The sequence below is a fragment of the Cetorhinus maximus genome, unplaced genomic scaffold (assembly GCF_964194155.1).
Source record: "Cetorhinus maximus unplaced genomic scaffold, sCetMax3.hap1.1 HAP1_SCAFFOLD_2435, whole genome shotgun sequence".
In the NCBI taxonomy this organism is placed as follows: domain Eukaryota; kingdom Metazoa; phylum Chordata; class Chondrichthyes; order Lamniformes; family Cetorhinidae; genus Cetorhinus; species Cetorhinus maximus.
In genome coordinates, this window is record NW_027598373.1 from 25858 (window position 1) to 41338 (window position 15481).

General features: G+C 47.5%; 1 protein-coding gene across 1 annotated transcript in view; it reads right to left on the minus strand.

The window, feature by feature from the left end:
- The window catches only part of LOC144677342 (MAP/microtubule affinity-regulating kinase 4-like), a 39735-nt gene extending 24583 nt beyond the window's left edge, over nt 1-15152 (minus strand). Inside the window, exons 1-7 of the mRNA XM_078537479.1 lie at nt 15138-15152; nt 14945-15001; nt 12619-12855; nt 8895-9014; nt 4618-4717; nt 3770-3882; nt 630-789 (exon numbers count right to left, since the gene is read on the minus strand). Coding sequence (XP_078393605.1) covers nt 630-789; nt 3770-3882; nt 4618-4717; nt 8895-9014; nt 12619-12855; nt 14945-15001; nt 15138-15152 — 802 coding nt within the window. The remainder of the gene's footprint in view (nt 1-629; nt 790-3769; nt 3883-4617; nt 4718-8894; nt 9015-12618; nt 12856-14944; nt 15002-15137) is intronic.
- Between the last annotated feature and the right edge of the window lie 329 nt (nt 15153-15481).

The window sequence follows — 15481 nt, forward strand, 5'->3', positions numbered from 1 at the left end:
TGTCCGAGGCCAACATTCAACCTTCAATCTTAAAAACGGATTATCTGGTCAAGATCACGTTCCTGTTATTGGGAGCTTGCTGTGCGCAAAATGGTTGGCGCGTTCCTGCATTACAACAGTGATTACACTTGAAAAAAAGAGTATTTCATTGGCTGTAAAGCACTTTGAGGCAACCTGAGGTTATGAACGGTGCTATATAAATGTGAGCTGTTTTTTTTACACACTGAAGAACGATCCTTCTATTCTGTCCAACCTCAGAAGATGATTCAATTCCAATTGCCAGGGCAGGCTTTGAACTGCAGAACAGGTTGAAGGGCCGAATGGCCTACTCCTGCTCCTATGTCTTATGCAAGTGGGGTGCAAAGTTAATCAGGGGAATTTGATTATGTTCCGATCACCAGCCTAAACCATGCACTCAAATTCACAGAGGGGCTTGAACTCACCACCCTCTGACCTAGGCACTTTCCCATGTTAAAGGTGCTATATAAAGGAAGGTTGCTATTGTTGATAAAGACATCAAGTTAGTGAAGTATTTTATTTTGGGGTTGGGGCCTTCACACTTTCCCTTGGCCTCCCTCAGTCCCCTCGCTAGATGGTCACCGTCACAAACAGTCCCGTGTTCTACTCACTGAAGTCGCTGTGCCGGCGCTGCCGGTGGTAGGTGGACGAGCTGCGTTGGCTCCTGCTGTGCGTCGACGTTTGGCTCACTGTACTGGTGTTCAGCTCGTTGCTGGGCCGAACCTTGGCTAATGAGAGGCTGCTGCCAGAGCGGGAGTCACTGCTGTCCATCTGGAAGACGGGAAAGAACCAGAATGACAACCAAGGCCTAGCTGAGGCTTCCATGAGCGGGGCGGCCATTTTTGGTCACTGCCAATTGACAATGTCCCGCCTGGAGTGAGGGTTCACCTCAAAACATCCGCCTCTGGAGCTTCCTCCAGTCAACAGTCCCAAAAGCAAACCAAAAGGACCAACTGAGGGCTGCCATTAAGGGTTGGCCCTTAGTGTTCTGCCACTGGTTACTGGAAGGCCAGAGGTTCAAGAGGTCAAAGGGCACCACAGTTAAGTTGATAGATTGAACTCCAATAAATCTTGACTGTTGCTGAGAAACAACATCTTGTCGAAGCTTTTCATCTGGCACTCATCAGGACAATCACAAGAATGCCACAGTCAGGGGAAGCAACAACTTTATATGAGAACCAACCAATCAGAGCTCTCTTCTCATACAGTACAAAGTTGCTGCTTCCCCTGGCATTGGTATTTTCTTGCGATTGTCCTGATGAGTTCAAGACAAAAAGATTCGACAAAATGTCGTTTTTTTCAGCAATTCTCAAGTTCTGTCCCACCAAACGACCATCCCAATAAACCTGGTCATTTGAGGGCCGGCAGCAGAAAAACTAAGCAGAGAAGCTTCTGGATTGTTGTTAAAAACCCATCTCATTCACCACCATCCTACAGGAAAGGAGAGCTGCCATTCTTACCCGCTCTGGCCTACGTGTGACTCCAGGCCCCTGTGGTTGGCTCTTATAGTGTTCTGCCACTGGTAAAGGGGTTGCGACAAACCTCAAGAGGGAGGTGAGTCCATCAGCAGTGGCCCAGGCCTTGCATCTGGATAAGGCTAATGCCAACCCTGCAAAGTCCTCTCCACTGACAACTGGGGGGCCAAGTGCCCAGGTGGGGAGAGCTGAGCTGCCCCACAAACATTTGATAAACACCATTTCTAAGGCTGCTTGACAGGAGGAACGTGACATCTGATGGAACAACTGCAAAGACCAAGGGACAGCCCAAATCAGCACCCATACTTTCCCTCTGCTACATTCAGTGCTTCCAATCTGTGCACATCAAGTTAGACTTTTAGTTTTGCCTTTTCCCTTTTGTTTTGTTTCGTCATGTGTTCAGGATCTAAATGGGGCTCATTGGTCTTGTCTATTCCCCCAGAGTAAGCTGCTGGAGACTGTAGTTTGTTAAAACCATTCCTCTTTATTTACAGCTGGCTGTATACATATTGGGAACACTGCACAAGGTTGGAACTCCTCCTCCCCCCAATCTCTGCTATTCAGTTGTGTGATGTTACATCATCATCATTACATCAGCATCATGTGCTTCTGATGTTAACCTTTTATTCTACATCTCCCCCCAGGTCTTTATCCCAACTACATACATCCTCCTACACCTCCCCGCAAAGTCTCAGGCTTCACAGTGTCAGTCTCTGAGGTGCCTTGACCAACCTCCCTGATCTTGTTCTGACCTCTTTGTGGCTGAGGGCGTTCTGCACTCTCCCTTCTGTCGGTGTGAGTGTCCTTCTCCTGGGTGACCATACAACTTTGTCTTGCTCCTTCTTCTCTATCCCCATTAGGAGTAAGCCCAAGTTTCTGTTGGCTTTCTTACCAAGGGTGTTAAAGTGCTGTGGATTCTTCCTATAGTTCCCTGGTCTATCTCAATCCTGTCTGATCTCGGTTGTGGAGCTGATTATTTTGCCTTCTCAATGTTGGCCTCAGACTCATACTCTCTCCCCGTGCTTCAGTACTGGTAACTCGCATTTGTTTCTCTGTACTTCCTTGCAAAGTTTTACCCTCTTGTGGTCGTTCGACGCGATATTGGCTTTTTCACCTCTTATTACTTCACAAAAAGTTGCGTTCAATCTGTTCGCAACCTTGGTATCGTATTTGACCTTGAGATGAGTTTCCAACTATGCATTCGCCCCATCGCTGACTGCCTATTTCCACCTCTGTAACATTGTCCCACTCCACCCTACCTCAGCACATCCACTATTGAAACATTCATCCATGCCTTTGTTATCTCTAGACGTGACTATTCCCACATTCTCCCCGCTGGTCTCCCACATTCGATTTATTCATTCATGGGGAGTGGACATCGCTGGCTAGGCCAGCACTTATTGCCCATCACTAATTGCCCTGGGTCACCCTTGTCACCCTTTCACTCAGTCCCATTCCCCTACCACCCTCTGTGCTCGCTCCCAGTTAAGCAAAGCCTCAATTTTAAAATTTTCATCTTTGCTTTCAAATCAGACTCCATCCTCCCTCTCTCTGTAATCTCCCCCAGCCCTACAGCCCTCAGAGATCTCTACGCTCCTCCAATTCTGGCCTCTCGAGCCATCCCCATGTTGAACGCTCTACTATTAGTGGCCGTGCCCTGAGCTGCCTGGGCTCCCTCCCTAAACCACCCCACCTCTCCCTCCTCATTTAAGATGCTCCATTAAACCTACCTCTTTGACCAAGTATTTGGTCAGCTCTCCTAATGCCCTCTTGATGTTGAGCGTGGTTTATAATGCTCCTGTAAAGCACTTTGGGACGTTTCATTACAGTTAAAGGTTGTATATATAAATACGAGCTTTCGCCTGAGGGCAGGGATGCAACGAAACCATCCAGGCACGGACTCAGTACCAAGCCCACACCGGGTAAGGTGTAACAAGTGGGTTAGGTGTAAGGGGGTGCCTCCTCATTGCTGAGCCAACCCCAAAGAAGCAACTCGTACTCTGCCATTCCATCAGTTCTACTTCCCGCACCAACCTTTCTTGTTGCCAATGTAGTGCCAATTGATGCCAATTCCTGCCCAGGCCTTGGGCCCAGTGGAAGCTGGGTTGGGGAATCGCCCCATTGTCATTTCAGTTAGAATCCTTACATTACAATGCTGATCCAATCAGTTTAAGGTTGGAATCAAACCCCAAGCGTCAGCGGCAACAGAATATGGCAGCCCAATGACCCAGCCACATGCGTTATACATGCTGATCTCCTGAATGTTTAGCCCTTACCTCACTTTTGTTCCTGCCCAATAGGAGGTAGGTAGCAGTTACTTCATTGTATTTGTGCCTGGTCAAAGCTTCTTTAATTTCTTCTCGTGTGTAGCCCATTCCAATCATCACTTCTATGGAACAGAACAGAACAGTCAGGTAGACAAGATGTCCATAGGTCTCCATAGCTCCGCACACGATGGTTGCTGGAGGTTGCTTCACACGGACCACCCTGCCCCCACTCTCCCACCATTGGTCTACCCTCCATGGGCCCTGCCTGCACAACCAATGGGAAGGGAACAGGACCCTTTGTTACCCAACTGGATGCAGCTCAACTGTTGGGTTGGCCTCACTCATCTCCAATACTTTTTATCACATTCCCCCTATCGCAACATCTACGTGAAGATATTCACAGGGTGGGGGCGGAATCCACAACTCTGCATCCCCGCCCCACACCCCACGCCCCCCTCCACCAATCCCAATAAAGCGTAGCAGCAGATCCATCCAATCACAGCCTGGTCACTGAGACAGGGTCTGCGCAAAACGGACCCGAACGGCGAGTTTCAGTTGGGGTTCAAGTCAAAATGGCTCCTGTCCAACAAGGTCAACTTCTAGGAGAAGGTAAAAGCAGTCACCCACCATTGACACCATTGGTTTGCCACCTCATGTACCAGCCTGCCCCCTTTCTCCCTGCCCATCTGTGGGGCTCATCTGCTCCCATTGGACGGGACATTGAGGGAAACCCCTTCCTCCTTTCCTTGCTGTAGAGGAACTTGCCGCACTCGAGTTAATTAAGTCACCAAACCGAGCAGCTTAACGGAGAGAGTTTGGAATACCAAGAGGTGTTCTGAATGAATCTCCTTTCTCACCTATTCGCTTGTTGTCTCCCAGGTCTTGCTCTGGCTCCACATACGGCCGAAGTTCCTCACCATCACAGCCCACGTTTATCCATTTGTCCTTCATAATTTGCTGGAGAGATTGAGAGGAACGGTGAGTTGGCGTTGGCTCATTGACATCTACCCTTAACTATACAGCGGATCTGACATATTAAACTGCCCGCGGCACTTCACAGGTGGGTTAACAGACAAAATTTGGCACTGAGCCACAGAAAGAGATATTGGGGCATCACTTAGCCATAAGCTCGGTCAAGGAGATAGGTTTTAAGGAGCAACTCAAGGTAGAGAGGTTTAGGGAGGGAATTCCAGGCCTTGGAGCCCAGGCAGCTGAAGGCACGGCTGCCAATGGTGGAGAGATTAAAAGTCGGGGATGCTCAAGAGGCCAGAATTAGAGGAGCGCAGAGATCTCAGGGGGTTGTAGGGCTGGAGGAGGTTACAGAGATAGGGAGGAGGAAAGACCATGAAAGGGTTGGACAACAAAGATGAGGATTTTAAATTTGAGGGGCTGTCGGTGTCAAGGTCTCTTACTGTCAGCTGCCGCCATATATGTTGAGGGTCTTGATGTAGATCTCAAGGGATCTGTCTCCATGCTAGTTATGCTAAGCAAGATCTTGAGACTGACGAGGACTCTGGTCGAAGACAATTACATGAAATTTATTATGAGCAACAACTAGATACAGCTCTGCACAGGCCTTGACCTAGCCTGGGTCCTAACAGTTACATAGGCAGATCACTTGACTATATGCCTGACTCGAAAGGTATACATAAAATCTTACTGATACAGAGTCACAGACAGGAGTGAACATTTGCAGTAGTGATCACAGGCAGTAGTGAATATCTAACATGGAGGCTGCTCCTATTATCCTCCAGCCTTACACACAGCGATGTCATAGAGATATCATTATGCAGCTTCTTAAAGATACATGTCATTGGCTGCATTGGCACGCAAACAATATCACAAGAGTCAGGACAGAGAACCAACATGGGTCAGTGAACACGTTGGGTGACGGGAGAATGGGACTTCAGGCAAATTAGGATAGAGGAACAGGGTTAGTGGGTATAAACAGTCCCAGACTGCAAGTCCCTGGGTTTTATTACAGAGAAGACCACCACTTCTCCACTGACTGCTCTGCCTTTTGATGTGGGTGAATTGGCTGTGCTGCCTACAGTCAGTGTCGTGTTCCCAGCATCGGCTAACTCGACATCAGCTCCCAGGGAGCAGTCCAATTTCCTCCCCCCCGCGCACTCCCCACCCCACCTCCTCCAGGAGCTCATCCCTACAGCCTGGTCATTGGGATGGGGACTAGTGAGAGGGGAGCTAATTGGTAAACCTCAGCTTTGGAATGAAATTAAAATGGTTCCTGGTTAGCAGATGACTGTCATGCTCCCTAAGCACATAAATAGTGTCCATACCCCACCCAGGCCTCCTCCCACTCTTATTCATCGCACCCGGCCATCATATATTCATTTCCCCCTCGCGTGTTTATCTAGCCTCCCCTTAAATGCATCTCCGCTATTCACCTCAGCCACTCCATGTGAGAGCGAGTTCCACATTCCCACCAGACGTTTCTCCTGAATTCCTGATTGGATTCACGGGTGACTAATTTAGAATAGATTACTAATCCAGTAAGCCTAACCACACACTACAGTACTCCAAAGCAATTATATATAAAAATATATATAAAACGTATTATTATATAATATGTATTATGTATCCGTTCTGCAGACTGCCCTTGTTAAGTACCACTTAGTTCATTAAGGGCACAAACTATCACAGCCTGACCCCCCATCTATTTTCGATTAGATCCCCCTGGCTTTCAAATCCATTGCTCTGCCTTTCTTCTATCCCCCAAAATCACACGATAGATTCAGATCACTTGGACCATCTGATCCCACCTACTGAGCATGACCCACCGGTCTCCAATGCGCTGTCTTGCTTCTTAAATGAGCTTATAGCCTTCGCTGCCACTATTCTATCTGGAACGTCTATTCCACAGATAAGTCATTGAAACTCTCATCCTTGACTTCGTTACCTCTAGACTTGATGATTGTAATGCACTTCTGGATGGCCTCCCACACTCTGCCCTCCGTAAATTTGAGGTCATCCAAAACTCTGCTGCACCAAGTCCCGTTCACCCACAGTGTTCGCTGACCCTCACTGGCTTTGAGTTAAGCAATGCTTCAATTTAAAAATTCTCATCCTTGTTTTCAAATCCCTCCATGGCCTCGTTCCCTCCCCATCTCTGTAATCACCTCCAACCCCACAACCCTCTGGGATCTCCGCACTCCGCTAAGTCCAGCCACTTGCGCCTCACCCTCATTTTAATCGCTCCACCAGTGGCGGCCGTGCCTTCAGCTGCCGGGGCCCCAAGCTCCAGAATTCCCTCCCTAAACCTCGATCTCCTTGGTGACAAATTTTGCTTTGCTTTGCACTCCTGAAGCACCATGGTACATTTTATCAAGTTAAATGGGCTATATAAATACATTGATAAAAGCAAAATACTACGGATGCTGGAAATCTGAAACAAAAACAAAAATTGCTGGAAAAGCTCAGCGGGTCTGACAGCGTCTGTGGAGGGCAAGACAGAGTTAACGTTTCGAGTCCGTATGACTCTTCATCAGAGCTCAACTTCATCAGCGTTCTGATGAAGAGTCATACGGACTCGAAACGTTAACTCTGTCTTCTTCTCCACAGACGCTGTCAGACCTGCTGAGCTTTTCCAGCAATTTTTGTTGTATATAAGTACAAGTTATTTAAAAAAGACATTTTGTCAAAGCTTTTCATCTTGCACTCATCAGGATAATCGCAAGAATACCAATTAATCCTGATGAGTGCAAGATGAAAAGCTTCAACAAAATGCCTATTTTCAGCAATGATCAAGCTCTGTACTACCTAACAACTACAAGTTGTCCTTCTGGTGAACTTCCTAAATTAGCTTTTTCACTAGTCTGAACTTACATTTGCCTTCCTGGAACATCCTACACTTGATCTGAATTAATTTTTTTTCCAGATGAATGTGAAGTTTTTCATCACAAACCTTTCCTGCTCCTTCCCCACGTTCCAGTTTCAAAACAGGTTTTAGCGAAAGGGTCAACGAATGTATGTTAAAAATCTCGCGTAGCATGTGGACTCCCTGTTCAATAGTCCTACTTCCTGTCACAACTTTTGGTTATCCTTTTCTGGCAACATTTATCCATGTAATTTGCAAAATCAAGATTCCGCATTCAGTTTTGCCATGTTAACCATCACAGTCCAGTTGCTTGGGCTGTGACAGTAACGTTTATGCCAGGCAGTGACCACCTTCAACAAGAGAGAATCTAACCATCGCCCCTTGACGTTCAATGGCATTACCACCGCTGAATCCCCCACTATCAACATCCTGTGGGTTATCATTGAGCAGAAGCTGAACTGGGCCAGCCATATAAATACTGTGGCTACAAGAGCAGCTCTGAGGTTGGGAATTGTTCAACGATTAATTCACCTCCTGACTTCCCAAAACCTGTCCCCCATCTACAAGACACAAGTCGCAAATTTGATGGAATACTCCACTTGTCTGGATGAGTGCAGCTCCAACAACACTCAAGAAGCGGAAAAGCAGCCCCACTTGATTGGCACCCCAACCACCTCCTTAAACATTCATTCCCTCCACCACCGACGCACAGTAGCAGCAGTGTGTGTACCATCTACAAGATGCACTGCATCAACTCGCCAAGGCTCCTTCGACAGCACCTTCCAAACCTGCAACCTCTACCATCTAGAAGGACAAGGGCAGCAGATAGATGGGAACACCACCACCTGGAAGCTCCCCTCCAAACCACTCACCATCCTGACTTGGAAATATATCGCCGTTCCTTCACTGTCGCTGGATCAAAATCCTGGAACTCCCTTCCTAACAGCGCTGTGGGTGTACCTACACCACATGGACTGCATCAGTTCAGAAGGCAGCTCACCACCACCTTCTCAAGGGGCAATTAGGGATGGGCAATAAATGCTGACCTAGCCAGCGACGCCCACACCCCATGATTCAAAAATAAAATCCAATTCTGATATATTATCATTTATTGGCTCATTCTCTTCCTCCCTATCAATGTGTATTTCCTGTAACAGGCTCATTCTGGTGAGAGGAGGGAGTGAGTAAACCACTTGGGGCTTTTCATTGTTCTCCGATCAACAGAGCTCCAATCTGATAAATGACGCAGAGTACCGAGTTCAACAAGGGAACCCTCAGGTTAAACATGTGCAGGCTTACCTCTAGCGTTCCCCGCTTGGCTGGGTTGAGTACGAGGAAGCGTTTGAGAATGTTCTCACAATCGGTGGACATGTAAAAGGGGACACGGTACTTCCCCCTCAACACTCGCTCCCTCAGCTCCTGCCGACACAACAACAACATATTTATATAGCGCCTTTAACATACAGAAACATATAGTCATTTGGTAGCACAGAACTTGAGTATTGCTGAGGAAGGACATTTTGTCAAAGCTTTTTATCTAGCACTCATCAGGACAGTCACAAGAATACCAGCGTCAGGGGAAACAACAACTTTATATTATGTGAGAAGAGAGTGCTTATTGGTTGGCAAGTGGACTCTGATTGCTAGAAGCGTTGCAATGGAGAATGCACCAGTTAATGGTGACTGACAGTTAACTGCCAAACATTGTTTGAAATTTCAAACCAGACAGCTTGACACTGATTGGTCAAGGCATTGCCCTGAGGAATGAACCAGCGAATGGCTGTCACTTATTTTGTTTAGTTGAAACAGGCACAATGTGTGTACATGTTCTTTCTGTCTGCAAAGATTGTCCTGGTGAGTGTAAGACAAAAAACTTTGATAAAATGTCTTTTTACAGCAATAGCAAAACATCCCAAGGTGCTTCACAGGAGCATTTTAAAGCAAAGTTTGACACCGAGCGACAAAAGGGGATATTAAGTCAGATGACCAAAAGCTTGGTCAAAGAGGTAGGCTTTAAGGAGCGATTGAGAGGAGAAAGTGAGGTAGAGAGTCAGAGAGGGGTGTGGAAGGAATTCCAGAGCTTGAGGCCCAGGCAGCTGACAGCGGAGCAATTAATTATAAACGGGAATGCGCAGGAGGCCAGAATTAGAGGAACGCAGACAGTATGGATGTTTGTGTGGTTGGAGGAGATTACTAAGATAGGGAGGAGCGAGGCACCGGTGGGATTTGAAAACAAGGATGAGAATTTTAAAGTCAAGATCTTGCTCGATCGGGTTCCAACGTAGGTCAGCAAGATGAGGGGTGTTCGGGGAACGGGAGTTGCTTCAAGCTAAGACACAGGCAGCAGAGCTTTGGGTGCCCTCAATTTTACTGAGGGTAGGATGTGGGAGAGCAGCCAGGAGTACGTTAGAATAGCCGGGTCTAGGGGTAATGAAGATATGGGTGAGGGTTTCAGCAGAGGAGCAAAGGCATTAGCCCTTGTCTTCATAAGAATCAAGCCACACTTATCACCTTAATCCAAGGTATTTGACAGAGGCCAGCAATAAGCGAGACAGAACAGAGATTAAACAAAACAATGTCTTCAAACACTCAGCAGTTCCATAAAAACCAGCCCACAATTTAGTACCTACTAGTTATTTGGGTTTTGTTCATTATTAGGCAAGCCTTTTGCCCCCAAGATTAGGTCTGGTTTTTAGTTTTTGCCCTGGAAACATTTTAGTCAGAAGTTTTGAGTTTTGCATATTTCTGTTCTGGGTTTTGGGGATATCTTATCCCCCAAATATTGTGTTTCAGCTATTTCTACAAAGGCAGTTTCCCCTCTCACACAACACTCGGGCCACGAGAAGTGTGGCTAAACAATAAAACAGAGGTTTTATCCATCGGTGTGATTGATCCCAGATGCTGAGGACACCGATCATAGGAATATAGGAACAGGAGGAGTCCATTCAGCCCCTTGAGCCTGTTCTGCCAAACAAATCATGGCTGATCTGTACCTTAACTTCATCTGTTAAGTCTTGGAGTCTTCAGATTGTTTTGGTGCTGGAACCCTCAATACTCTTAACTAACTCAACGTCAATTATGAAAGTCTGAAGTGACCGTCCTTCCCTCAACTGTTTTTTGGGGGGGAGAGAGCTCCAGATTTCCACCCCCCCTTTGAGTGAAGATGAGCTTCCTGGCATCAGCCCTGAACAGCCTGGCTCTAATTTTAAAGTTATGCCTCCTCGTTCTGGACTCCACCCCAGAGGAAATGGTTTCTCTCTCATATCCACCCTGGAGGTCTTGTGGCCTGCTGGGTATTGTATCTGCTGGGAGCTCTGGGTTCGAGCCCCAGTCCAGGGCCTGATGGCCAAGGAAGGTGTGTTCGCAATGCGGCCAAACAGGTTGAGTGTCAACCTGCAAATCCTTCCAACACACGCCAATGGCAGGCGGTAAGAGCGGGAGAGATTCCTGGTCAGCCGTGCGATGGGAGGAATGGTGGAGCCTCTACCGTCATTATCCACAGCTCTAGGCTACAACGTGCGTGTAAAAGTGTGCGTTGCCACGGGAACTTGGACTCCCTGAGTGAACTGTAACACACACCAGCCTATCTGCCCCATCAAATCCTTTAATCATCTTAAACACCAGATCACCCCTTAATCTTCTACACTCAACAGGCGCATCCATGCAGCTTATCCTCCTAATTAAATCCTTTTTGCTGCACAGCATTGCCTCCCAAGACCAATATCAGCATTGACTGTAGTTCAAGAAATCATTTTAGATTTCTCTCTGATTCAATTTCAGTCTTCGTTCACACGATTTCATTTCAATTTTAATTTCGAAATGAGAGTCTAATTTTAGCCAAAGCCTTTCCTCCTCCTGTCGATGAATACTTGTTAAAGAAGATCACATGATCTGTAGTAACCAATAGGAGAGTAGCGCGGGCCACCTCTGCAGCCAGTGTAGAGATAGAGTTGGAGTTGAAAGCACACGTGTAGTTGCTGCTCAGTATATTGTAAATAAATTTAATGTTTCCACCCAAGAGGTGTCTGCAGATCAACTCTATCATTAATAGCACAACTCGGCCACCTTACAACAGAGGTGCACTACAACAACTCACCAAGGCTCCTTAGCAGCACCTTCCAAACCCACGACCACTACCATCTAGAAGGACAAGGGCAGCAGACACATGGGGAACACCACCACCTGCAAGTTCCCCTCCAAGCCCCTCACCATCCTGACTTGGAAATATATCGGCTGTTCCTTCACTGTCGCTGGGTCAAAATCCTGGAACTCCCTCCCTAACAGCACTGTGGGTGTACCTACACCACATGGACTGCAGCGGCTCGAGAAGGCAGCTCACCCACCACCTTCTCAAGGGGCAATTAGGGATGGGCAATAAATGCTGGGCCCAGCCAGCGACACCCACATCCCATGAAAGAATAAAAAAGGAAAAACCTGGACCAGTAATCTAGTTAAGACAGATTTTTGATCGACAAGGGAGTTAAGGGTTATGGGGGGGTAAGGCAGGAAAGTGGAGTTAAGGCCACAATCAGATCAGCTGTGATCTTACTGAATGGTGGAGCTGGCTTGATGGGCCGAATGGCCTACTCCTGCTCCTAATTCTTATATTAATCCAGAGGTAATACATGCTGGGCTAGCCAACGAGACCCACATCCCATGAACAAATATGCACATGAAACAAGGCCCAGAATAATGGCCCAGAGACGCAAGTTCAAATCCCACTGCGGCAATTTAAATTCAGTAATTAAACAAATCCAGAATCAAAAGCTGGTGCCAGTAACAGTGAAATTAAAAACAGAAAGTGCTGGAAATACTCAGGAGGTCAGGCAGCGTCGGTGGAGAGAGAAACTGTCAGATGTATCAGTGGGGGAGGGGAAGGATGCGGGGAGGGGGTGAGGAAAGTGTATTACGGAGGGAGAGGAGAAAAAGACGGGGAAGTTAAATCGATCGGGAGGAAGGAATGGAAGAGGTGAGAAGGTCAGTAAAGGGCCTGTGACCCGACATGCAGACCTCACTCTCTCACCTTCAGGTTCTGACCGTCAAACGGCAGTGAGCCGCTGACCAGAGTGTACAGGATGACCCCCAGACTCCAGATGTCCACCTCTGGCCCGTCGTACTTCTTGCCCTGGAAAAGTTCGGGGGCTGCGTACGGGGGGCTTCCGCAGAACGTATCCAACTTGTTGCCAAACTGGAACTCGTTGCTGAACCCAAAGTCAGCAATCTTGATGTTGCAGTCACCGTCGAGGAGAAGATTCTCGGCCTGAAGAGGAGGAACGAGAGAGAGAGAGAGAAAGGGTGCGAGAGGCAGAGCGTGTGTGAGTTAGAGGGAGAGAGAGAGATAAAGAGAGAAAGGGAGAAAGAAAGAGAGAGAGAGATAGAAAAGAGAGAGAGAGAAAGAAAAGAGAGAGAAAGAAAAGACAGAGAGAAAGGAGTGAGAGAGAGAGAGAAAAAGAGAGAGAGAGAGAGGGAGAGTTTCAAACCTCCAAATTTGAAGTATTATCAACTACGCCCAACTGCTTCCCATTTGGCATAATGGGTATGGCAGCATAGTTTTTTATTCTTTCATGGGATGTGGGTGTCGCTGGCTAGGCCAGCATTTGTTGCCCATCCCTAATCTCCCTTGAACTGAGTGTCTTGCTCGGCCATTCAGAGGGGCAGTTATGAGTCAACCACATTGCTGTGGGTCTGGAGTCACATGTAGGATACTTGGGGGAATTGAAATTCAGTTAATTAATTAAATCAGGAATTTTAAAAAAGTTAGTCTCAGTGATGGTGACCATGAAACTATCATCGATTGTTGTAAAAACCCATCCATCTCACTGTTGCCCCTTTAGGGAAGGAAATCTGCCGCCCTTACCCGGTCTGGCCTACATGTGACTCCAGACCCACAGCAATGTGGTTGACTCCTAACTGCCCTCTGAAATGGCCGAGCAAGACACTCAGTTGACAAGAAGGTGGCTCAAGAAGGGCATTTAGGGATGGGCACTAAATGCTGGCCTAACCAGCGATGCCCACATCCCATGAATGAATAAAAATAGACACCCAGTAGGACACTAAGCCCCAGGAATAGCGATGACCCCTATGTTCAAACGTAGGAATTAGGAGCAGGATGAGGCCACTCGGCCCCTCGAGCCTGCTCCGCCATTCAATAAGATCATGGCTGATCTGAATGTAACCTCGACCCCACATTCCTGTCTACCCCCGAAAACCTTTCACCCCCTTGCTTATCGAGAAACTATCTAGCTCTGCCTTAAAAATTATTTCAAGACTCTGCTTCCACCGCCTTTTGAGGAAGAGAGTTCCAAAGACTCACGACCCTCCAAGAGAAAAATTCTCATCTCTGTCTTAAATGAGCGACCCCCTTATGTTTAAACAGTGACCCCCTAGATATAGATTCTCCCACAAGAGGAAAGCTCTGGTCTCTGTCATATTTTTCACTTAGGCCTCGTTGTGATACAACAACTTGCATTTATATAGCGTCTTTAACATTGAGGCACTTTACAGGAGTGTTATCAGGCAGCATTTGACGCTAAGCCACATACAGAGATATTCGGAGAGGTGACAAAAGACTTGGCCAAAGAGGTTGGTTTTAAGGAATGTCTTAAAAGAGGAGGGAGGGGTGGAGAGGTTTAGGGGCGGGGGGGGTGATTTCCAGAGCTCAGGGCCCAGGCAGCTGAAGGCATGGCTGCCATGCAAGAGGCCAGAGCTGGAGGCCAACATGATGCGAATCGCCCAGAGTTCCTACTCTGAGCGGCTAGGCTAGCATTTGTAGGGGGCATGGGGGCAGCTGGTTGGTATTCACTATCTAAGCGCTGGCTGGCGTCAGAGGTGACCCAATAAGTAGGCCTCTCCCCTCTGAGTCAGAAGGTCGTGAGTTCAAGTCCCACTCCAGAGACTTCACGCTTAAGTCTAGGCTGACACTGCCAATGGAGTACTGAGGGGGTGCGTCACTGCTAGAGGAGCCGTCTTCCGGTGATGACGTTAAACTGAGGCCCCGTCTGCCCTCTCAGTGAAAGCAAAAAGTCCCACGACCAATTATCTTGAAGACCAACAGGGGTTATGGCCAACATATGTCCTTCAGCCAACAACTTAAAAAACAGATTATCCAATGATTACCTCATTACTGTTTGCAGGGCCTGACTATGTACAAAATGGCTGCCGCGTATCCGACATTGGAACAGTGGCTACACCTCAAAAGTACTTCATTGGCTGGAAAGCACTTCGGCTTTCACCTGAGATAGTGAAAGGTGTTAGATAAATGCAAGTCTTTCAGGAGCAGATAAGAGAGATACACTGCGGAACAGCACCCAGTGAGTGAGCACATTAAACCCATGTCGTAGAGGCCCTACCTTCAGATCCCGATGCACAATGTTCCTCTGGTGACAGTATTGCACAGCAGATATGATCTGAAAACAAGTTACACATCAATCAATCAATCCTTGTCCTGCTGAACAAACATTAGCCCCTCATCCCCATCACGCCAGTTGTCGGCTGCACGACCCTCAATCAGAATGTGAAGCCTTCCTGAGTACAATTACCCACCTGGTTCTTAAGCATCTTGGCGTTGGCCCAGTTTGGAAAGGTGCTGCTCAGCTTTGGGCTGGGGCATAAAAACTGGGGCAACCCCAGGGTAAACCTGTCCTGTGCCAGGGGTGTACCATTGACCCCTCAGCACCCGCTGGACAAGGGAGTTGAATGTTATGAGGCTTTGCATTAAAGGATCTTCCCACAGAAAGCCTTCCATTTACTTAAAATGTTCAATCCCCGTGAGGATAGAGAGTGAGATAGAGAGAGAGACACAAACAGGGGAGAGAGAGAGAGACACAAACAGGGGAGAGAGAGAGAGAGACACAAACAGGAGAGAGAGAGAGAGACACAAACAGGAG